Here is a 24,330-nt window from a genome sequence, read left to right on the forward strand (position 1 = left end):
AATAGCATGTTTAGCAGACCCTCTTAGATACATGAGCGGTGTTTTGCCTCCCTTAAGCTCTTGCTCATTCTCTTTAGCTGCTGGAGAATAGACCCAGGGCCTCAGGTGTACCAGGCGATACTCCACCACTATGCTGGACCCCGTTTTCTCTACATTTCCAGTGTGCTTGCTATTTCCTCGCAAGGTAATGAAGGAAGTCCTAATCTTGTGAACGGAAACCTACAATGTAAATGTTGTAAATATCCCGTGGCTGTTTAAGTGTGATTTCTAGAGTGCTTTAGAATTTACCATTCAGTCCATTTGACCTCACACTGACTGCCCGGCTCCAAAGCCCCTACTGGCCCCTACAACTGTTATTATAGCTTAACATGGAGTCATTCCAGATGTTACCTTTTCCTCTTCCCTTTCAAATGACTATAGTGTTTTTCAGAAATGTCAATGTTATTTTGCCTCCTTGTTTTTGAGACAAGGTTTCATCTCTGTAGCCCCCTCTGGCCTTTGGTCCTTCTGCCCCACTCTCACACACTTACATGGTTTGTTACATGATATTTTTGTTCTGGAGAGAGTGAAAGCCATCCTCAAGTGAGTGTCCCTCCCTCACCATGTAAGTTAGACCTCAACTATCAGAATCCAAACAAGTTTAGCTGGGTATGGTGGTTCATGTCTGTAATCCCAGTGCCGGGAAGCTGAGGCAGGAAGGTCACCATGAGTTTGAGGTGAATTTAGATTGCATGATGAGTTCCAAGACACTCTAGGCTACATGGTGAGACCCTGTACTGAAGAACAAAACGAGAGGCTGGGGAGATGAGTCAGTGTTTAAAAACAATTGCTCTTCCAGAGTACCAGGTTTAGATTCCCAGCACCCACATCTGTGTGGAACTCAGTTTCAGGGGAGCTAGCACCCTCTTCTGGCCTCTACAGCAACCAGGTATGCAATGCAGAGAACTTAAATACAAACAGGCAAAATACCTGTACACATAAAGTAAAAATAACAAAGTTAAAAACAAAAAACAGAAAACAAAAAACAAAACAATGGCTGACAACCCGAGTTCGGTTGCTGGGACCCACAGGATGGAAGGAGAGAACAGGTTGCTCTCTGACCTCTTTGAATGTACTTTGGCACTCACAAATACACATACGCATACGCACACGCGTGCGCGCGCGCACACACACACACACACACACACAGAGAACATAAGAAAATTAAAACAAAACAAAGCAACAACAAAATTCAGAGACACTGGAGATGTTAGAGTTGCTTACTGTGGCTGAGTTTGCCGAGCCCAGGAATATGGTACATTTCTGAAAACACTAGTCATTTATAAGGGAAAGGGGACAGGCATGTACATTGTCACAGGCCACACTTCAGCAAATTTCTGATTATTGAAAGCTCAGGCTGGGGCGCAGTGGCACACGTCTGTAATTCCAGCACTCAGAAGGCAGAGGCAGAGGTAGACAGATTGCTGTGAGTTCGAGGCCAGCCTGCTCTACAAAGTGAGGCCAGGACAGCCAAGGCTGCACAGAGAAACCCTGTCTTGAAAAACAAAACAAACAAACAAACAAACAGACAAAAAAAGAGCACTGACTGCTCTTCCAAAGGTCCTGAGTTCAATTCCCAGAAACCACCTGGTGGCTCACAACCATCTATAATGGGATCTGATGCCCTCTTCTGGCGGGCAGGTGTACATGCAGGCAGAACTGTATAATCAATCAATCTTTAAAAGAAAGCTCAGGCTGAGTTAGGGTGATGGCCTGCTTACCTCGGTCACCCTTGAACATGGAAAACCTCATAAACCACAGTGGTGTCTCCTCTGCTGGAAGCTTCTCTTGGAAAGACTTATGAAAGGATACTGGATACTTCAGATTTTTTCCCCAAGAGACTGCTTCCCTCCTAACTGAGCAACTTAATTCTGAAATTTAGATGTCCGTGTGCTTTATCCTGCAAGTGTGTGTTCTCCATGAGGTCTGTTCATTTTATTCTTCCCTTTTTATTTTTTCTGGTGCTTGGGCCTGCAATGCTCTATTACTGAGCCACCTGCTGACTTAGCAGGGAACTAGGTTCTAGCTCACTAGAACATTCCATCGTCAGCTCTAAACATCATTTTGTTTTTGTTTTTGTTTTTTGAGACAGGGTTTCTCTGTGTAGCCTGGGCTGTCCTGGACTCATTTTGTAGACAAGACTGGCCTTGAACTTAGAGAGATGCACCTGCCTCTGTCTCCTGAGTACTGGGATTAAAAGCCTGTGCCACCATGCCCGGCCTATAAACATTATTTTTGTCTCCTCAAACCTCCCAACCCACCAAGTCCACTGCTGTAAAACACAAACAGTGGGAGTTTAATTCCCTACTTTCCATGGTAAGAGTCAGCCCTATGCCAGGCAAACCCTGTGACCAGCTCCTTTTCTCTCTGGGTGGCTGCCGTGAGTCTAGCGGGCTGTGTCATTGGCATCTTGCCTACTGGGTACTCATTTAAAAAAATATCTGTGGTTTCTGGGGAATGGAAGTTGTGAAATGAAGTGAGAAGAACTTGAAGCCTGGAACTGGTGAACTTTTCCCTACCCCTCACACGTAAGTAATGACTGGCTGATAGAAGCGGCTTTTTCAAAGATGAAAAACAACTAAGATTTATGGACAGGCCTGTTAAAAAAGCCAGGAGTGCTTGTAGGCAGGGTGGACAGGCCAAGTGGTTCCTACATCTACTCTAGGTTGGCAGACAGGGTAGACAGGAAGGACGTGGGAAGAGCGAAGGCCATAGGCCGGCGTGGGGTGCACAAGGCAGGCAGGCCGGCCCGCGGGGAGACTTCCTATCAACATTTAGAGTTTTATGCTAATGTGAACACAACCCCTATGCTCAGCATAGGATGTAGGTAAAGCCTGTGCTCGTTTCAGGCCGGGCTGCATGCACACCGAGGGAAGATGGGGGTGACTAGATGGATGGAGATGAAGGGACATTTTCTCTGAAACAAAATGCTGCTTCTGAGGGCCCTGACCACACACTGTGTATTGGGAAGCCACCAGAAAAAATACCCCTGCCAGTTTCTCATAGTCAAATCCAATTTTTGGCCAGAAGTCTACTCATGTTGGGGCCAGTCTCTTACTTATTACTCCTGCAGGGTGAGGGAGGGACAGAGGCACAGCCTAAGGGTGCTGGGTGCAGTGTGACAGTGTGAATGATCACCTCCTAAGCCCTGTGAGTGCAGAGCCAGGATTTCAAGTGTGGATCTTTAAATCTCATCTTCAAAGTATAAAAACAGCATGGAATATCATCAAACAGGCCTCCGTATTACTTCCCAGGCTGGAGAGGTCAGAAGAATGACATCATCACGACCTGTGGCAAAGGCTTGTAATACTGGGGACTTTTGCTTTCTGGTATGAGAGGACTGAAGCACCCTGGGAGCCCGACAAACCCACTTTGACCTAACCGGAGCCTTTAAGGCTCACTGTGGCTCACAAGGGGCCCCTCTAACAGGGAGGCTGGATAGGAACCCAACCCCCTTGAAGTCCAGACCCACTTTCATCTCCACAACCAAAAAAGCTACAGAAGCTAGGTCCCGGCCGGATGCAAGCCACCCTAGGAGCTAATGTGCCAGCTAACTTGCTGTTGATGGAAGGCTCTGTCCTTCAAAACCTTCTGGTGTGGGTGAATGGATGAGGCTCCTGACCAAGAAACACCAGAACTGAAGAGGGTGAGTGTGACCAAGCAAAGTCGAAAAGACTGTTGGAAAAGGAGCTCCAGGATGCTGGCTGGGCCTTAGGAGTCTGACCCAGCACAGGCCAGGACAATAATCCTCTAGGAAGACGTGGGTATAGGTGGTGTGACTCTAAAAGGAACTGGAACTCTCTATTTACCCATTCTCAGGTCCTTCCAAAGGTCACTCTGCCACGTTCCTCCTGCCTCTTTCTATTTTTTAGACCCTACTAATCAATGCTCTTTGTGTCAATGCTGACTATGTGGTGCTGTAATTACAAGGCTTTTGTGTTCTTCTAACAGATGGTGCCTGAAAAATGGAACAGGGATCCATATTCACTTTTTATTTGTTTGTTTGTTTTTTCTAGACAGGATTTTTCTGTGTAGCCCTGACTGTCCTGGAACCCACTCGGTAGACCAAGCTGGCCTTGAACTCACAGATATCTACTCACCTCTGCCTCTCAAGTGCTGGGATTAAAGGTGTGCACCACTACTGCCTGGCCCATATTCATATTTATGAAGATAGTGACATTTCATCAATCAAGATTCTTATATTATTTCTTTTTCTAGTATGCATGGTTATGTGAGTTGCTATGATAAAACAACATGGATGCAAGAAAACTTGTTATCAGTGAATGGCACAACACTTGAGAGCAGAGGTTTCCAATATCCAATGTGGAGGAACGAACGTCTTGAGTGGATGTAACAACTGTCAATAAAGCACTGTTAGCCAATCAGCTGGGCAAAAGGACAGAAAGTGGAAGTTGGGACTTCCAGAAGAGGGGGCAGAGCCAAGATTGACAGTTGATGGGGGTGGGGGGGGGGGACTGACAGTTGACAGGGAAGGAGAGAGAAGTCTCCGAGGACCACAGTGACAAGTGCTTGGGATGTATGTGTGATGTGAGGTTTAGAGTAGTTTCTGCTAGCTTACAAGTAGACTAGAATCAGTTTAGAGTCTGCCAGGTGTAGTGCTACTGTGGTTTCTCTCCAAGTCTCTCTGGCAGAAGGCTCCTGGATCCTTTTTGGCCTTTTCTTAGCTTTTGTTATTCAGGGAAAAAGACAATAAACTGAGATATGCCAGGCTAAGTTACCAACAATGAAAAGGGGAAAATGAACCAAACTCGTTTCCATAGAGCTCATAACAGCTAAAATTCAAAAGTTATTAGCTACAAGGTGTTTGTCAGCTCTCTCTAAAAAGGGTCCACCTATACAAATTAGCAAACAATAACTAAATTTAAAAAAATGGTAGACAGGGCTTCGCTTACTAAAGCCTAAATTGAAACAACTAACACAATACTTAAAATTTTTGTTACTTTTAAGTATTACTTGAAATTTTTATAGATTTTGACTGAAATTAAAATAAAATATTTGTACAAGTGGTGATGACACACAGCCTTAATCTTAACACAATGGAAAAAAAAAAAAAAAACCCCAGACAGAGCTCTATAAGTTCTAAACCAGCCTGGTCTCTACAGTAAGTCAGGGGATGACCCTCTACTGATAAATTAAATTACTTACAGAAACAACCTAAGATTTAAGCCAACAAAAATTTCCTTAAATTTACTAAGTATTTTCCTTTGTCTTAACAGTACATTCTATGTCCTTACTAATCTAAAAAATGGATATACATCAATCTTAGGTTTATGTAAAAAAAAAAAAGCCATTACTCTAAAAAAGCCAGCCAATCTCCTTTAAAGTGGAGCTTCTATTAGGAGAATTGGTGCCAAAGGGTAATTGGCCTAGAAGATATGTTCTGTTGGTCTATGTAAGGACCAAGGTTGGGCAGGAGACAAACGCGCAGGCTGCATGCCTTCCACATCGAAAACCCTTTATATGCTGAGTTGAGGTGTCACTGCTCTGGCAGCCGGCTTATCCCTCTAAACGTGAGCTATTTTCATGGGGGACAGGTGGCAGTCCCACCAGACGCAAAAAGACACCGAGGACTTATGGTGACAAAGTACGTGTCAGCCTAGTTAGGTCCCAAAAACTCAAAGGCTAAAATTCATATACTTAAAAGGGTAACCTTAAAGCCTTTTCTTTTGCTCAGGGCAACCGGCGTGTCTCTAAAACGGGATATATTTACTGGAGAGATAGGTAGTGGCCTAACTTATCCATCAGGCGCCATAGAGCCTAGAGAAGGACATTTAGTTTAAAAGGTGGAAGTGTCCACCCCCTGTGGAGAGAAGGGGTGAGGCAAAACACCTACAACAAGTGTGAAAGCCCAGGTACAAGATGCCTAGGGTATGTATAAGCTCTAAAATAGGAATTTATAAAAGTGTGAAAACCCAGGTACAAGATGCCTAGGGTATGCATAAGCTCTAAAATGGGAGTTTATATAAAGTTTAAAAGGTGAAAGTGACCATTCCCAATGGAGAGAAGGGGTGAGACAAAACACCTTCAATAAATATAAAAACCCCAGTACAAATGCCTAGGGTATGCATAAGTTTATTTACGGCTTAATGCCTCTTCTTTTGCTCAGGGCAACAGGCTTGTCTCTAAAACGGGATACATTTTCTCGGGAGACAGGTACGGCCTGGCCTATGCATCAGGTGCCACAGAGCCTAGACAAGGTCATTTAGAACTATACAATCTTGTTTAGATTTCAATTAAATAATGATTGTATGTTCGTTGGTAATGGTAATATTATACCTCCTCTTTAAAAGAGGTCAAAATGAAACAGACCTAGATAAAAGGGAAACTGCTAACTTAAGCCAGTCTATACGCACATAAATTCAAACTACAGAACTAGCCTCAATTGTTCCGTGCATCCTGCACACCTCATACTTTTATAATTTTAAAATTGTATAACGCTTGTGAGAAATTATATATTTTCAAAACAAAAGTACCAGACACTGATCAGACCCGACAGGATTCATCCTCCAGCATGCTGAGATGCTGACATCCTGCATTCCTCATGTTCCATCCACAAGTGCTTTGGTTGCTGTTTGTCATCAGAACAGAACATCTCCCAGGACAGCTTTGAAGAAAGCTCCTGATTCCAATTGGTCCAGCATTTCAGACTGACCCACACAGGACTGTTACTAAGCCTGAATTTCTCAACATTTAGAAACTGGACCACAAATGCTACCTCTTGCTTGTTTAACCATTTTCCCAGTTTTATTTGGGCCCCTACATAGGTATTATTTGCCCCAAATCAGCCTGAAAAAGCCTTAAAAAGAGAAGGCCGTCCCATTTCTCATAAAGGAGGGGGGTTGGATAAGGTTTTGGGCTATGGATATTTATTTTCATTGGAAATTGGCTATGTTATTATTAGTTTTATTCAGAGAGAAAACGAGATTGAACTCATGGAGTTTTCTCTGAGAATATAAAAATATATAGGGATGACAGGACCAAAGGTAGATTATTGAACCTACCTTCAACTTAAGGCCTTAATTGTTATTCACAAGGCTATTTTTAATTCATTGGTATAAAATATTATATACTGATGTAAAATAAGTTTATTTTTAATTCATTATACTGTTCAATTTTATCACAAAAATATACATTGTAGGTTCAATAGATAGATAAGGTAAAGTATTCAAATAAGGTCTTCAAAAACCTCCAGAATATAACATTTAAAGACTTTTTTTTTATTGTTTTGAGGATTCTTTAAAGAATGAGACAGGGTGACTCCTGGCAACACCCAGCCTGCCTCAAAAGAAGGTAATGAGCATTGAGGGACCTCCTTATGGAGATGGCAACAGATGTGGCAAACCAGCCACTGGGCAAAAATGAAAGAATTCTGCCTAAAATGGACAAACTTGGATACAGGGTGGAGTTGACGGCTAAACTCTGCCAAGACAGGGTAGGCAAGCCCTCAATAGTCCCAGCTTCACAAATATGCCTGTCAGATATATTGGGCCAAAAGGCTAAAGATGATGCTCCAACATGTTAAAGAGTTTTGAATAACTGTTCAGGCAATAAAATGTCTCTGTCATTTTTTAAATTTTGGACGCTGCTAAGCTACACTTCCTATTTACTCAGCTAATTAATTTTATTCCTTCTCAAATCTCTGATGGGGTTAAAGACAGAGAAACATTATGAATATAACATAAATATAATGATCGTTTTGTGTTTTTGTGTGTGTGTATTATATATTGGTGTAATAATATAAGTGTATAAGTATAAAGTTTTTTTTTATTAGACTAAAAAGGGAAATTGTTGAGGAATGTCTTGAGTGGGTGTAACAACTGTCAATAAAGCACTGTTTAGCCAATCAGCTGGGCAAAAGGACAGAAAGTGGAAGGCGGGACTTCCTGGAGAGGGGGTGGAGTCAAGATTGACAGTTGAGATGGGGGTGGGGGGTGGGGAAAAGAGGCCTGACAGGGAAGGAGAGAGAAGTCTCTGAGGATCACAGTGACAAGTGATTGGGATATATGTGTGATGTGAGGTTTAGAGTAGTTTATGTTAGTTTACAAGTACATTAGAATCAGTTTAGATTCTGACAACCTTAAAGTATGTTTCAAACTCTGTGTCAGTTACTGGCTTCGTAGGCCAAACTGATACAATTTTTTTCTTTTTTTTTCTCCTTTATTAATTTATTCTTGTTACATTTCAATGGTTATCCTATCCCTTGTATCCTCCCATTCTTCCCTCCCTCCCATTTTCCCCCTTATTCCCATCCCCTATGACTGTTCCTGAGGGGGATTACCTCCCCCTGTATATGCTCATAGGGTATCAAGTCTCTTCTTGGTAACCTGCTGTCCTTCCTCTGAGTGCCACCAGGCCTCCCCTTCCAGGGGACATGGTCAAAGGTGAGGCACCAGAGTATGTGAGAAAGTAATATCCCACTCTCCACTCTACTGTGGAGAGTGTTCTGTCCATTGGCTAGATCTGGGTAGGGTTTTAAGGTTTACCGCCTGTATTGTCCTTGGCTGGTGCCTTAGTTTGAGCGGGACCCCTGTGCCCAAATCTGCCTATCATAATGTTCTACTTGTAGGCTTCTAGGACCCTCTGGATCCTTCTACTTTGCCATTCTCCCATGATTCTCTCATCTAGAGTCCCACTAGAATGTCCTCCCCTCTGTCTCAGTTTCCTGGTAAGTGAAGGCTTTCGTGGGACATGCCCCTTGGGCTAATATGCAGATATAAGTGAGTATATACCATTTGAGTCTTTCTGCACAATTTAATGTAACAATCTAAGGCCAGGGGCTCATTGCTGTCCAAGTCTGAGTCCCTAGACTCGGGGACCCTGAGTGTGTATGCAGCTAGCTGTGTTCAGCACTGTGATGATGTAAGAACAAGAGGATGGCCAGTGAGAAGTATGCATCTGTCTTCTAACCTGTTTCACTATCACATAGAGAAGCAGACATTTTTGCTGAGCATGTGGCCACCTGCCTCAAACTGTCAGTCTTGGGCCTCTGCTGAGATGCAGAGCATGTGTAGCTCTTGGATGCTAAGACTGACATGAGGTGGATATAACTCCTACAGTGGCCTTCACTTCCTCCCTCATTACCAGACTGTGCACATGGACCACAAGAGGGACTGTGCATACTGAAAACGCAGAGCAGTAGGAAATAAGGTGTGGGTTCCTTGATGACAGGCCACCACATGAACCTGATGGGTCTTCTGAGCTAGGAAGAAAAGCTACTGATTTGTTTAAGCTACTATGGACTTAGTCTCTGTGTTATAGACACCAAATCCATACTTACTAAAACACCAGTGGTTTCACGCTTGAAGGCTCACTGCTTCTGCTCTGGCACTTTCTGCACCCCTGTTGGGGATGTGGGGAGGCTGGCAGGACCAAAGTGGAAGAGAGGAGCACAGGGAGAAGGTAAGACACTGTCAGGTCAGGGTTTTGATTCTCACCTCCTGTTCACGTTCTTTGCCTTTGTTCCTGAAGACCAGCTTCATTTTCTTTCTTTCTTTTTTTTAAAGGCAGGGTCTCACCATATAGCTCGGCTGGCCTGGCATTCAGAAGTCGGCCTGCCTCTGCCTCCCAAGTACTGGGATTACTGCCATGTGCCACTCTACCAAGCTGAGAAAGTCATTTTGACAAGCTCCATCAGTCCATTCACTGAAGATTTCCTGTCCTTTAGACATGTAGGACACTTGTTGTGTCAGCGAGCTGGCCAAAGCACAGCTCCTAGGATATCCATCTTCTCCAGTGATTGTCATAAAGACATATCCAAACTGCTGCCTTGTGCTCTTTACAGAGACCCTGAGAGGCATGAGGGTTACAACACAGCACTCTGCCTGAACGCACACGAGTCCTCCCCGCATGGGCCCAGGTAAAGCCTGCAGTCACAGCAGCAGCCACTTCCCATTCTGTTCTGCTTTGAAGAGCATCTGTCATGTGGGTTCTCAGTAGAAAGAGGGGCAGCAGGAACAAGAAGCCCAGGCTAGCCTACTTGAAACAAGAGATTCTCAAAACAGGATTTGGAGGATTTTGTGGGTAGGATGAGGGTTTCAAGGTCTCAGACAGCCTCCTGGACTCTTTCTTGGATGCTGGTAGGGTGCCTAAAGGGCTTCCTCAGTGCCTCTGTATTCCTACTCTTGGGCTTGGTTCTTGCCTTGGCAAACCTTTCAAGCTCAGGGCTCCATGGAATGTGAAGGCCTCGAGTAGAAACTGGGGACAAGCTACTCTCTATGAGGCTCCTTAGTCACCTAATCAAGGCAGGAGTGAGCGCGACCAAAGTCTATCTCCTTCACCCTGTCCCTCACTCAGCTTAGGCTCAAAGAGGGAAGGCTTGGGAAGTGGCTCAGCCAGTAAAGGGCTTGCCATGCAAGCAAGCACATGAGGACCTCAGTTTGAGCCCCAGGACTCACCTGAAAAACTGAGCCCAGCAGCACAGCTGTATTTCTGGCTCTGGGAACTTAGGGAGGGACAGATCCTTGGGGCTCACTGGCCAGCCAGTCTGGCATAATTGAGCAAGCTTCATGCTAGTGAGAGCCTGTCTCAAAAACAAGTGTGGACAGTCCATTCCTGCAACAGATGAGCACACATGCACATGCAGAAGGTGCTTTCCCTAGTAAACAGAGAAATGGCACACCTGTGTAGCCCTACCATGTGGCAAGTGAAGGCTCCCACACAGAAGGGAGAGCTGAGCCATGAAAAAGAGTGATCACCAGGCACAGCTACCATTTGCTAATCGGGACAGAGAGGCCCCGCCAGCCTCAGCACCAGATGGCCTAAGCCCTAGTCCTAGGGCTGACTACCACCCACAGGGGTCAGTCACCTGGGGGCCAGTGAGCTTGGCTATCAGGAACAGTACGATTGGAGGCAAAATGATGCAAAAATGGCCCTCATTTCCTCAAAAGGAGCTTGTTGTCATCTTTGAGGCTTAGTCACTGGGAGGCCATGGACACAATCCTCTCAACCCAGCAACAGGCAGTGCTCACTGGCACCTGCAGCTCACTCCTGGATTCAGATGTGAGCATTAGTTTGCATTTGTCTCTGTACAGCATGGAAGCCAGCTGCTGCTGACGCACTGGCTGAACACAGGTGTATGTCAGGAGCCCAGGCTCCCTGGGAACAGCGATGTGGTATGTGGTCCCTGGAGCTGCACTGTGACAGTCCTCTACAAGTGATCTGGGGAGGGGTAAAGACTCTGGCCCACCTTGACCAGATATCCATGACTTGAAGAAATGAATGAGGAAACAGAGACCTTTCCTTCCCTGGCAGATCACAATCCCTACCTTCCTGTGTTTCCCCCACTAGAACCTCCTGACAAGAGAAAGGAACACCATGATGGCAATGGAGCAGGCCTGGAGCTGGCCTCAGGGTGGAGTTATAGGGAGGGAGATACTGGCTTCACAGAACACTCTGTTCTTCCACCCAGTGCTGCTGGAGTTCCCCAAATTCTCTCCCAGGCAGCATTCCTCTTCCTTATGCCTCACCTCACTTGTTCTAGGAGTCTGTACTGGTCACAGAAGTGACATTTCTGTCACTGCCTCCTCAAGAAATAAGGTGTCTGGGAGGTATAGTGAAACGCTTTCCTGAGCCCAGTAGGATCTGTGTTTCAGACCTTATTTCCCACTAGCAGTGTGATAAGGGTCGTTAACTGTCCTCGACTTTAGATTCCCTATTTGTAGATCCCAGGCTATGACTCTCCCAGCCCTGTGTGATCCTCTCCCTCTAAGAAGGGACCTGGAGGACAGGAACAAGCATTTTCTTGTGTAGGACCATCTGCTACCCAGGGAGTGACACATCCCTATCATAACTCTCCCCTTTGTTTCAGCTCTAGGCTCCCAAGCTACTTTCTTTTCTTTTTTCTTTTTTTGTTTTTTTGAGGCAGAGTTTCTCTGTGTAGCCTTGTCTGTCCTGGAACTTACTCTGTAGACCATGCTGGCCTTGAGCTCAGAGATCTACCTGCATCTGCCTCCCAAGTGCTAGGATTAAAGGTGTGCACCACCACTACTCAGCTAATAAATCTTGAAGGGAAAAGAACCTCCATCTTGCTTGAGAAAGGGGGGCATGACAAGGAGAGAGCAAGTAAATCCAGATGTGACACAGGCCGGGACTGAGTGGATGCTCGGTCAGTTCCTTATTGAATTGGTGTTTCTAGGAAGCAGTGGAGCCAGCATAGCTTACACAGTCGGCTAGGACTGGGATCTCCCACCTCAAGGCAATTTCTTTTTCCTTTCTTTTTATTTCTTTTAAAAAATGTTTTTGAGACAGGATCTCCCTACATAGTCCCAGCTGTTCTAGAACTCACTATATAGACTAGGCTGGTCTTGAACTCAGAGATCCACAGAGCAATTTTGTAACAAGTTAGAATCCAAAGGGCTTTCCCTCCATCTCTCCCGCATGAGGTCAGTGTTGAAAACACCAAATCCTTATTGTTTTGAGCTATTTTGAGTAATATATTCTTCCATTCATTCATTCAACTGATTACACAGTGATTTTTAGTGGATGCCGGGTCCTAAAAATCAAAGCAATGAACAAATGCTAAAGTACTACTTTATGCAGCCATCAGGAGGCTGAAGAAGGATTGCTAAGAGTTTGAGACCAGCCTGGATTACGCAGTGAATTCCAGGCCAGCCTGGGCTACAGGATGGGTGCTCTCTCAAATAAAAAACAAAACAAAACAATCCAGAACCAACAAAATTGCTTAGTGGGTAAGAGTGCCTGCTGCCATACTGATGACTTGAATTTGATTCCAGGTAGAAGAAAAATAAACTGACTCCAGCAAGTTGTACACACACACACACACACACCACCACCACCAACAACAACAACACAAAATGAGCCAAACCATAAAAGTTAAAAAAAAAAAAAGTAAAAAAATAAAAAAATCCTACTCTTTGGTAACTATTGCTCTGCTGGAAGGGGTAAAAATAAAAACTAAAAGCTGTAGAGCATAAAGGCAGCAGGTGAGGGGTCAGCAATGACTGGGTACTCAGCACAGTCAGGGTGGCTGTGGAGTTGATGCTGTGGCTGAGATGGGAATGGTATTAATGGGTAGGTAGGTAGATACAGGCAGGTAGGAAAGTCCAATGAAGGATGAGCATCCTGTGCAGATGCCAAGGTCCTGAGGCTGGTGTGACCGTGGTGGCTAGAGCAGAAAGAGAGCAGCAGGCACTGGGGTCAGGTTAGAGGGCATTTGGTGCTGGTTAAGGAGGGTGGGTCCTAGAACATGGAAAGCCAGGGTAGGGAGTGGGTAGGGACGCAGTAACATGAGGACCTGTTGTGGTGGGCCCTCTTCTGAGCACCATGGACAGTTGCCTGGAGGCAGACAAGACAGGAGGAGGCAAGATGCTCTGATTGACATCTGAAGAAGCCCAGGGACGAGACAGCAGTGCTGGACCACTAGTGTGTGAAGGGAACCTGAGGACAGTGCTCAGAGTGCTTGTTAAGTGGGTGGATGTGGCTGATCCACTGTGCTTCACACTGGCAGATGCTATATTCACACGGACTGGCTCTTAGCTGTTATGGTCCTCCTCTGATTTCTTTTATTTTTAAATTACATATCTGTGTGTAATATGTACACATGAATGCAGATGCTCATGGAGGCCAGGGACAGTGGACCTCCCTTAAACTGGATTATAGGTGGTGATGAGCTGCCAGGCATGGATGCTGGGAACTGAATCTGGATCCTATGCAAGAGCAGAATGTGCTCTTAACTTCTGAGCCATCTCCTCAGTCCCGGGTCCCTCCCTGGTCTTCAGAAAAAGACAGATGGTACTCACAGAAGGCTAAGTCTGGAGCCAGGCAAAGGCTTTAGAGACAATGCACCTGAGCAGATTAGGAAGAGCCTACAGGAAGGCAGAGGAGAAGGGAGGCAATGCTTACAGACCTCTTCTGAGCCTGACCCTGCAGAATGCCTGTGAGCTGGCAGGAAGGACACAAAACATAGGTCACCCACCAGGTCTGAGGATGGTGGGCAGCCTTCAAATGTTCTGGAGGTGCAGCCATCTGTGACTGAGTATAAATCTCACAGGCCTGAGGCTCTGTTGACTGAGCTATGTCAGCATGGGGCCACTGTGAAATGTCACAGTGACCTAGTACTCTCTATCTCTCCTCTCAGGCTGTCTTCCCTGATTGCTCAAGAGTTGGAGCATATGAGGAGCGTTCATACTTTATGTTGGCTCACTGGATCTATGTGGGTGGCAATGGTACACATATGCTATGATGTGTTGGGGTGGTGATGGGAGAAGAGCATTTTGTGGGGAGTTGAGCAAGTGTGGGTTTTCCCCTCCTTTGATGCCCAAGGCTACAAGGGCTTTCTGGGCTTGCTTTACAATGTCACCTGCCCTGTTCAATCTCAAACATTTCTCTCTTTTATTTTCTATATCTCATTTATGCTTCCATTTGCTCTTTGGCTTCTCTGCTAAGGCTCACTATAATTCTAGTTTTTTACTGGCTATCACACTAAGCACAGGAGGCTCCTTCAGTGTATCTCGATCAGCCTGTGTCCATGGTCTTTATTGCCCCAGGCTAGCTCCCTGCTTCACAGTCTGAGACCCAGACCTGGGAGGTAGGAAGAAAGGACTCAGTCCATGGCTGGGAAGCTCTGGACAGTGAGTGGAGCAGATGGGCTGGTACAGTTAGAGTGAGTGCTGAGTGGGGTCTTCAGCTGGTTCTAGTAGGGTTGGTCCAGCTGCTGGTTTCAGAGTGACATTCCAGTTTCCAAAGGCAACTAAGGATTGACTGGGTGAAGATCAAGCCATCGGTGAAAACTGAGCACTCACAGTGTACCTAATAGAAGATAATAGCAAAAGCTGGCACACATCTGTAAGCCCAGCACTCGGGAAGTGGGGATCAAGGGTTCAAGGTTAGCTTTTGTAAGGAGAGTCAGTCTGGGCTATAGGAGATGACAAACAAACAAAAACAACCCCACATAAAACAAAAAGCCAACAACATAAAATCAGAGCCCATTATCTACTCTCTAAGGCAACAGCTACCTGGACAGAGGAACCCACAGCATGAAGGAAAGGAAAGCCAGGGTTATTTGGGATGACACAATGACCACATCTCAGGAGTGTGGAGGCAGAGGTGGTGGGTTTAACGCACTACCACCAAATATACACTTATGGTGGAAGGAGAAGCCTTAGTGATTCTTGGTGGACCAGGAGCCCAAAGGAGGGTTAGCCCAGAACCAGAGCTCCAAAGAGAAGGATAAAGGTGGGCAGATCTGTCTGTCTATATTTCTTTGTACTCTGCCCTAACTGTTTTTTAAAATAGGGCCTCACTATGTAATCATGGCTGGTTAGAAATTGCTTTGTATATCGGGCTGGCCTGCCTCTGCCACCTATGTGCTAGCATCAAAGGCACCCTTCTCTGTCTTTCTCTCTCTCTACCCCGCTCCCTCCACCTCTCCTTTCTTTTCTTTATTTTAATTTTAGGTATATGGGTGTTTGGCCTGAATACATGTCTGTATGCTTTGTAGAAGCCAGAAGAAAGTATTCGAGCAGCTGGGACTGAAGTTACAGATGGGTGTGAGCTGCCACATGGGTTCTGGGAATCAGACCCACGTCCTTTGACGAGTCAGTGCTCTTAACCACTGAGCCCTTTTTCTAGCACCTTGAGTTAGTTCTTTTGGGTCTTCCAGAATTATTAGCCAGTTCCTACAACAACCTACACATAAGCCAGCTTATATGTGAAAGACATGAGAAGGTGCTGTGGTGTGAGGGAGTAGATTTAACGCTGACCCTTCTACAAGTTCCAGCGGCTATCTGGTGGACCAGTGGCCAGCCGTGTGAATGAGTAGCAGGGTTCCCAATAGTTGAACTGTGTTGTGGAAAGATCAGGCTAGAGCCTGGACACTTCATTTTGTTTCCAGTGAACGCAACTGTCCCACCTGCCCTCTTGTTTCTACTGCCAAAGAAAACTTTATCCCATATCACAATGCCTTCCCAGTTCTTGGTGGTCCACAGACTCACTGCGTATCAGTGCCAGAGGCACAGGCATGAATTTCCCTTGGATGCCTTGAAGCCTTGAATTCATCTCATGTTTTCCTTCTCTCCACTTCCCACAAGCAGAGCTTCCGATCCCTTTGCGTTCCCTAGATCTCACAAACGAATCCTCCTCTATCTGCCCACAACTGTCAGTGGCATTTTGTGAAAAACGTCTGTGCTGATTCCCCTCATTCACTCTAGTCCCGGTCCATCTCACACACGTCTCTAACAGTGCCTGTAACAGCTCTTTCCTGTTTAAAACCCCCTTCAGGCATGATCCCGCCCTACTGCTCAGAGCCACTCCTGCCCTGGCTAGGCTCCTCTCCTGCTCCCTCCTCTCGGGCCTCTCCCCAGTCTGGCTCTATGGATGTCCATCTGCAGCTCCCACCAGCTTCCAAGACTCCTTCAACTCCAGGCTTGGGCTTTAGTTTTTCTTCTGCTCCTGTTTGTGCTCCACTTATCACTTCCTTTGGACAGCCATGCTCTTAAGACCTTATAGTAAGGATGCATGCTCTATTTCCCCTGAGTTCCTAAGCAAACCCTCAGTGGGTGGTATGGGAGGGAAGGTCTTCTGCCTGCACCCAGCCCACATTTACTAGCAAAAGGCAAAGATAGATCCTGGGTTCTTTCTTTTCCTAGAGTAAAAGTGAGAAACAACACCTATATAATTTATTATATATTATATATAAATATAGGTATATAAATCTATCTGTCTGTCTATCTATCTATAGAAAGAGACTGGATGTCTAGCCCAGTTGGCCTTGAACTACAACTCCCTATGTAACAGGACGAGCTTGAATTTCTGATCCTCCCGAGTACTGGATTTCAGGTGTGTGCCACCATGCCTGGCTTATATGGTGCTATTAAACAAACCCAGGGCATCCACAACATGGATTTGACTATTTTGGATACAAGCATTCATTCAAAATGAATTTTTAATCTAATTTAAGGAAAAGAAGTCACCATAGAAACTGGATTCATTCAATCTTCCCACTCAGATTTTGAGCTGGCCCAAACTGATCGTGAACTTCTGATCATCCTCACTCCTATCTCTTAGGCTAAATAAGGAATAAAAGCACAAAAAGGCAAAACTCACACATTGAAAACTAATGTAAGAGCAAAATGATGGGCCTGTGATTTCTGGCTTATATAATCATATATATAATCAAAATTTGGCCTTATTTAAAACAGATGACAGCTGGGCAGTGGTGGCACATGCCTTTAATCCCAGTACTTAGAAGGCAGAGGCAGGCGGATTGCTGTGAGTTTGAGGCCAGCCTGGTCTACAAAGTGAGTCCAGGACAGCCAAGACTACTCAAAGAAACCCTGTCTTGAAAAACCAAACAACAACAACAACAACAACAACAACAACAACAACATAGATGACATTGCAACCAAGAAAGGATATGCTGTATATTAAATTTCTACTTTTGAAAACAACTTTCGTCTAGGAGTTTCTAGTTCTACAAAACATAGCTGGCAGATCAAAATTAGCAGGAAAGTGGCCTGTGCTTGTATATAATATTTTTTGGAATATAACTAGGCCCATTTATTTGCCCATGGTTCTGGAAGGTTTCCCATCACAATGGTTGAGGAAGAGGCTGAATGGTTAGGCAAAACTTAAAATAGTCACTACACGGCATTTTACAGGTAAGTTTGCCAGTCCAAGTCCTGGAGCAATAAGGCATGACACAAGGTCAAGAACAAGGTACCTGTTGCCTGGCAAGTGTTCCCTTGTGACATGGCTGTTGTCATGATTTCTGTGGCTGCTTCTCTGACGGTTTGTTCCTCACTCTGCAGAAGGGTAAGGACACACTTCCAGAGAGACAGTGTGTCCTGCAATTCTGTGAAGAAAACCAAAGGGAATTCATGTCATCTACAAGCCACCAACAAGCAGCAGTAACACTGCTTCAGGCTGATGGGGGAAGAGGTCAGTCATGAAGAACAGCCAGATAGGAAGACCTGAGCATCAGAACAACATTGAAACCGAGAGGGCCTGCTGGGGAGGTTTGGAAACATCTTTTCTGTGGGAGGAGGACTGTCTTGCAGCCAAGCAGCTGTCTGCAAGGTCTCCAGAAGGTGTTGACTGGTCTACAAGGCTCTGAGCAACTCTCTCCAGTGGCATGATTTATGCAGTAAGAATATTTTTCTTGCCTTTAATCTCAGCACGTAAAAGACAGGTAGCTCTCTGGGAGATCAAGGCCAGCTTGGTCTACAATAGAGTTCCAAGACAGCCAGAGCTATATAATGAGACCCTGTATTGGTGGGAAGGGGGGGGGGGAAGGCTGATAGCACATACTAGGAATCCCAGCCTTGGCTATGTAGTGAATTCTAGGCCTGTTTGAGCTACACGGTGAGACTTTGTCTCAAAAAACCAAAGAATACTTTGCAGAAACTAGTTTAGTGTTGATTTGAGAGACTGTGAGAACTTACCAATTCTGGAAAGCAAAGTGTTAATCAGTATGTTTGGGGGCAAGGATCAAAGGTGGGGAGGCCCACGAAAAAGAGCCTTCCTGCTACAAGTCCCTGGGGCCTATTTTCTGCTGTTGCTGGCCCTTAGCACCGAATCCACTGGTTACCATATGGTGCTGTTGCGGACAAACAGAAAGGCAGAACGTGCTCGGAGCAGCTCAAGGCCAGGAGACTAGAATATAGGTAATGAACAGTGCAAATGAAGCTGGGTGGCTGCAGGAAGACACGGAATGGGACAGATTTTAGGAGGAGAGGAAGGCAGCAGCAGTGTGAGTGCAGGCTGCAGAGGGTCTCATTAGAGGCAACGGCAGACCACCACCCAGCATGCCTCTGAAGGCAGCAGTCTGAGCCGAGGCCCCACCCCCTCACCAAGAGTGCCATCTGGGGTACTTGTCTTTCTTCTCCCAGATCAGCCTTTAAGTTCTACTCCTCTACAGACTCTACACTTTGGGGTGGGGGTGGGGGTGGGGAGAAGGGGTTCTAGCAGCCCAGGCTGGCCTCAGATTCACTATGTAGCTCTAAATGGTCTTGAACCCCTAACCTCCTCCTGCTCCCACCTCCCACCACCTAAGAATCCAAGTTGAGTTTTCTCAGTAACAAGGAACCTCTACAGTTCATTTCTTTTTTTAAAAAGATTTATTTATTTATTTATTTATTTATTTATTATGTATACAGTGCTCTGCCTGCATGTACACCTGCAGGCCAGAAGATGGCATCAGATCACATTACAGATGGTTGTGAGCCACCATGTAGTTGCTGGGAATTGAACTCAGGCCCTCTGGAAGAGCAGTCAGTGCTCTTACCCTTTGAGCCATCTCTGCAGCCCCTCTATAGTTCATTTCAACCTGCCCTCATGTCTCCGGCTGGCTGCAGTTCTTCCTGGGCATGTGGGCCATTGGCCATTCACAGCACCGGCAGCTAACATGAACCAAGATTCAACTCCACACAAGAACTTCACACAAACTTACTTTTGAGTGACAGAGTGATCAGAGTTGTTCAGAAAAAAATGTGCTGCAAAATGGTACTGACCTTCCTGAGAATGCCTGACACAAAGGAGAAACAAACCGCCTTGAGAGAGGGTGTCACTGTGCTGTCTAGGTCAGGTTTATGGGCTTTAGCCTCTCAAGCAGCCAGGACTGTAGGCATGGACCACCATGCCTGACCTAACTAAAGTTTATTAGCCTTTCTCTTGTTGCTCTGGGTTCGACAATTAAATCACAACCACAGGAATTTGCTGATGACATCACTTAGAAGAAAGAAGTAAAGGGACAGCAAGAACACTGCCTCCCAGACAGAGCTGCCCAGGTGGCACTTCATAGGGTCTCACTCGGCTCATGATTACATTTCAGTGTCACCACCTAAAAGTCAATTCTTCCCCTAGCCCTGGAAAGCTGGTCTTCCTTTAACTACACTCATGTTTCTAAATGAATACAAACTCCAAAGCAGCACAACAGAAAACTAACTAGACGCCCCTGTGCTCTCCACCTTCCCACGCTTCCCTCAAACTGTTCTCCTCAGCACTGCTGTCATGAAGCTACTCCTAGTTACTGCTCTCTAGGCACGAGAGTGGCAGTGAGAGGAACCCAGGTTAGAAGCTCATAGCTGCTCAACTGATTTCAAGTTAGGTTCAGTAGTGAAGGGAACCATCAGACATCTGACAGAAGCCTGGAAGTCAGCCTCAGCACCTGAGTCCTAGGGAGTACTTCCTAGTGTCTTTTAAGGAAGTTCTTTCTGGCTTCCTGGAAGAGGCTGTTTTGAAAGGCAAGCAAGTCAACCAAACGGGTTTGTTTATAAAGAGCTGGTCCCTACAGGTGACAAACAGACCCGAGGAAGGGGGTGGCAGATGTTAAGGCGGTAGGGTGGTCCAGGGATGAAACAGAAAAACCGAAAGGGCCGAGTGAGCCATGTTAAAGGATGTGGAGTTCTCCTGGGCTACCTAGTGACACTATCTCAGATGTGGGTTGTTGGGAATGGACTACTGAAAGGGTCAAAGTTACAGATAGGAAAGACTACAAAGCTCAAGCGTGCTCTGAAAAAAAATGTATATAGAATGTCAGGTGATAAGGTTGAAGGAAAAGAAGAAAAGCAGCTGTTGGTAAAAAACAATCAGAATATGAACTAAGAGGACAAAATATCCTGGAAACACGTAAAAGCATCACACATGACACCATTGGGTTTTGTTTTTTCAAGACAGAGTTTCTCTGGGTAGCCTTGGCTGTCCTGGAACTTGCTCTGTAGACCAGGCTGGCCTCAAACTCAGAGATCCATCTGCCTCTGTCTCCTAAGTGCTGGGATTAAAGGAGTGTGCCACCACTGCTCAGCTAACCATGCCTTCTTTTAGCCTGGAATATCTGCCTCCTCCTTTGTTAGTTGAGTTGGGTGCAGTGGGCACCTCGCTCAGCGCTCTTACCAAGAGTAGGCTGGGGATTGGTGAGGAACAGGGGTGTGGTGCTCATGAGGACTTCTGCAGCAGCCAGTCTGGATGTAGTAGGAAGATGATCTCCACAGGACCAGACAACCAGCTCAACCCACTGCCTCAGCTCAGGGGCTATGGAGTCCTTGTTCTGTGAAACAAAAGAAGCCTATCAGTGATCTCCAACATGCCCCCATGGGCAGAAGGGGGGAAGGAGCTCCTCCAGCCGGCTGTACGTGCAGCCTCAGAGACCAGCAGCACGCCAGTGCTCACTTGGAGGGAAGCCTCACTGTTTTCAATAACAAGAATTTTATTGGTACAGAATGCACATCTTTCTTTTAACAGCAACTGATACCTGAGACTGATTGTGCCTGTTGTACACATGTGAAGCACTGACATGCATAGGCTTTGTGTGGCACCCGGTCAGAGTAAACATTAACTGCTGCAGTAAACTTCAGAGTGCTTCCACACTTTCTTTTCTTCTAGACAGAATCTCATATAGCACATGCTGGACACGAACTCTTGAGTCGTCTGCCTTCCACCTCCCAAGTGCTGGGATGACAGGGGTACGCATCACACCCGGTAGACTAAGGTTTCTAAGCTTCATGCATTCCTTTTCATGGTCAGATAACATTCTGTCCCCAGTAATGGCATTTGGTTTATTTACAGCTTTTATACTCATTTCTAATTTTTCTAGAAAGAGATTCTCATTCTATGTGAATTACTTCCTGGTCTACTCTGGAGGTTTCCTGCTGCCATGACATGTAATATTGGCCCTCTGAGAGGTGATGCGAATGGGGCCTTCATGACATTAATGAATAAATGCTGTTATCTCCAGGGCTGGGCTAATCATGACAGGAGTAGCTCAGCTTTACAAGTGACTTCTCTGGTCTGTTTGTCTGTCTGTTCCCCTTTTTATGCTCTCTCACCATGTGCCACACTCTGCCATGTCTGCAGTGTTGTTAGGCAGTGAAGAGGCCCTCTCTGGGAACCTCGGAGCTAGGAAAAAGGAATGTCTTTTGTTCAAGAAGCCCACCATCAGAGAACCAGAGAGCGTACTGCAGACACTTCATCAAGGAGCTGCCCCTCTTGTGCTGCACCACATGAGCCTAATGCCAAAGCATGGCCCTCTCCCCAGAGCCGAGGTCATGCTTCTCCATGCTGCTCCATCACTCTGTGGATTTTTCTCTCCCTAGAAAATGTTCCTAGTTTTATGGGATTCTGTGTCATTCAAGTTCTGAGCAGCTGGCGATGGAGGCACTGGTGGAGAGCAGCTGTAGACTGGCCTCTCTGGCAGACTTGCTTCTGCTGTCTGGCCTGCTGCCTGAGAACTCAGGGTTTATTGTGCTTTGCTGCTGCTGTTGGTTTCCTAAGACAGCATCTCTCTGTGTAGCTGTGCTCACTGTGGTCCTTCTGCCTCAGGCTCACAAGTGCTGGGGTTATAGGGTAGGCTTTTGTTTTGTTACAGAGCTGGGAAAGGAACCGTGTACATGTTAGGCAAGTTTTACTACTGCTTACAGCTTAAGATCTATTTAATTTTTTTTTTTTTTAGCAAATCATGTCTTTACATATTTCTCCTATCCTTCCAAACAGTTTTTTCTTAATTAATTATTTAAAAATTTTTTGTACTTTGGTTCTCAGTCATGCCGTTGGATGACAGAGCCAAAGACTATTTTCTTGCTTGCTAGTGCTAACACTGGGGTTTTACCCGGGCCAGCCTTGGGAAATCTGATCTCAAACCACCTCCTCCCTCAAGTCCTGGTCAGCCCCACAAGCACTCCCTCCTCGCCCCGGGCTCCCGGAGTCCTGTCATTTGTTTGCAGTAGTGAGCCAGCGTTCTTTTCCTGTCATTAGCCTGCACTCTAGGCTGTTCACCTCCGTCTGCATCTGCATCATCTCTCTCAGTGCTAGCTTCACTGTGATCACACAGAATCCACTAGCACAGTGAGCACACAGAGAGTACCACACACTGGCCACTGTCTACTCACTGCCCTGAGGTGTGCTGTCTTTCTTTTCTTAAGAAATTAAATGTGCTCTTTACAACTTTATAGAAGTATATAGTGCACTTCTACTGCTCTCATCCTACTTTTTCTCATGTCCTTCCATCTCCTGGACTCTCCCTTCTTCCCTACTCCTCTCCCACACCCGTGCTTTGTTTGATCAGGACCACCTGTGTGGTTTTGGTACTGAAACAGGAGTCTGGTGAGCTCACCAGTGGTTACACATTTTAAAGTGCCTCTGCTCTCCCTCTAATAGTCCATTAGCAGGCCATGATGCAAGGGGCAGAGTCCCTCCCCCATCATGGCTGACTGCTGGGACCTGCCTTGTGCAAGCCTAGTATAAGTAAACAAAGCTACTGTGGGTTTGTGATTCCACTGCTGTGTCTTATCTAAGGCTGGGATTTCACTGCCTTTTCCCTGTTTTTCTGTCCCCTCTTCTGCAATGCTTGCTGAGCTGTGTGGTACTATGCCTGTCAAATATCCCTAGGTAAGTATGTATTAATCTCACAGCACTTTCCCAGGAAGCTCTTTTGCTTACTTTGGTTCCACTTTGCCTTCAATGGGCAAGTGTAATAGGTAGGGCACATGGGAGACCTGGCTCAGATGCAGCTCAAATACGGCAGGCAGGGTATGTCAGCCTGCATGATGTATCACCATGCTGAGCTCATAACGGTGCACTCTGAAGTACTCTTGGAGCTGACTTTCTTAGTCCTCTTGAAATAGAGTCTAGCTACAGAAATGGGGAGAAAGTAATGGACATATGTATGTTGGGGGATGGTCACTCTCAGAGGCTCTAGTCAAGGTAAAGCAAGAGAGAGGAAAGCACGTGTTCATAGTCTTCACAAGTGATTCCCAAAGTAAACCTCACACAAGCAACACTTCCGTGCAGTCACTGAGCTTCTGCCCGCTGGGACGGTTAGTTACCTTTCTCCAGCACCCTCTGCGTAATAACCCGGGCCTCAGAACAGTACGGAATTAGCCTCACCTCCTCACATGTCTGCACGTGGTAGGCAATTACTTTGGAGGCAAGCCTCAGAGCTACACCCTGGATTTCAGATCTGGAAAATAAAAGGAAATTAACACACACAAACACAAGCACAAAGTCAAAAATCCTCAACAATTGCCACACACAAGTCAAGTTAAATATCTGAGAGGAGACAGGGTCTCATGTAACCCAAACTAGCCACAAACTCACGAGTAGGCAAGGCTGACCTTAACCTTCTGCTCCTCCAATATCCACCTCTGTTGGCTGGGATCGCAGTGTGTGCTACCACACTGGCTTTGTAGTGCTAGCGATCAAGCCCAGGGCTTTGCTGATGCTAGAGAAGCACTCAATCCGCTGAGCTACACCCCCAGGTCCAAATTCAGCATATTTTATGCACAAATGTTAATGCGGATGATAGTCTATAACCTTTATGCC

At 45.9% G+C, this 24,330-nt stretch overlaps 1 protein-coding gene across 2 annotated transcripts in view; it reads right to left on the reverse strand.

Annotated features, from left to right (window-relative positions):
• THADA (THADA armadillo repeat containing) overlaps positions 1-24,330 on the reverse strand; it is a 293,429-nt gene that overhangs the window by 23,996 nt on the left and 245,103 nt on the right. For both annotated transcript variants that reach the window (XM_084791400.1, XM_084791399.1), the window contains 3 exons: positions 23,896-23,968; positions 20,908-21,061; positions 17,738-17,869 (listed from right to left, as the gene is read on the reverse strand). In XM_084791400.1, the coding sequence (XP_084647526.1) occupies positions 17,738-17,869; positions 20,908-21,061; positions 23,896-23,968 (359 nt within the window). The remainder of the gene's footprint in view (positions 1-17,737; positions 17,870-20,907; positions 21,062-23,895; positions 23,969-24,330) is intronic.

Source organism: Acomys minous, assembly GCF_964271855.1.
Source record: "Acomys minous genome assembly, chromosome: 8".
NCBI lineage: Eukaryota > Metazoa > Chordata > Mammalia > Rodentia > Muridae > Acomys > Acomys minous.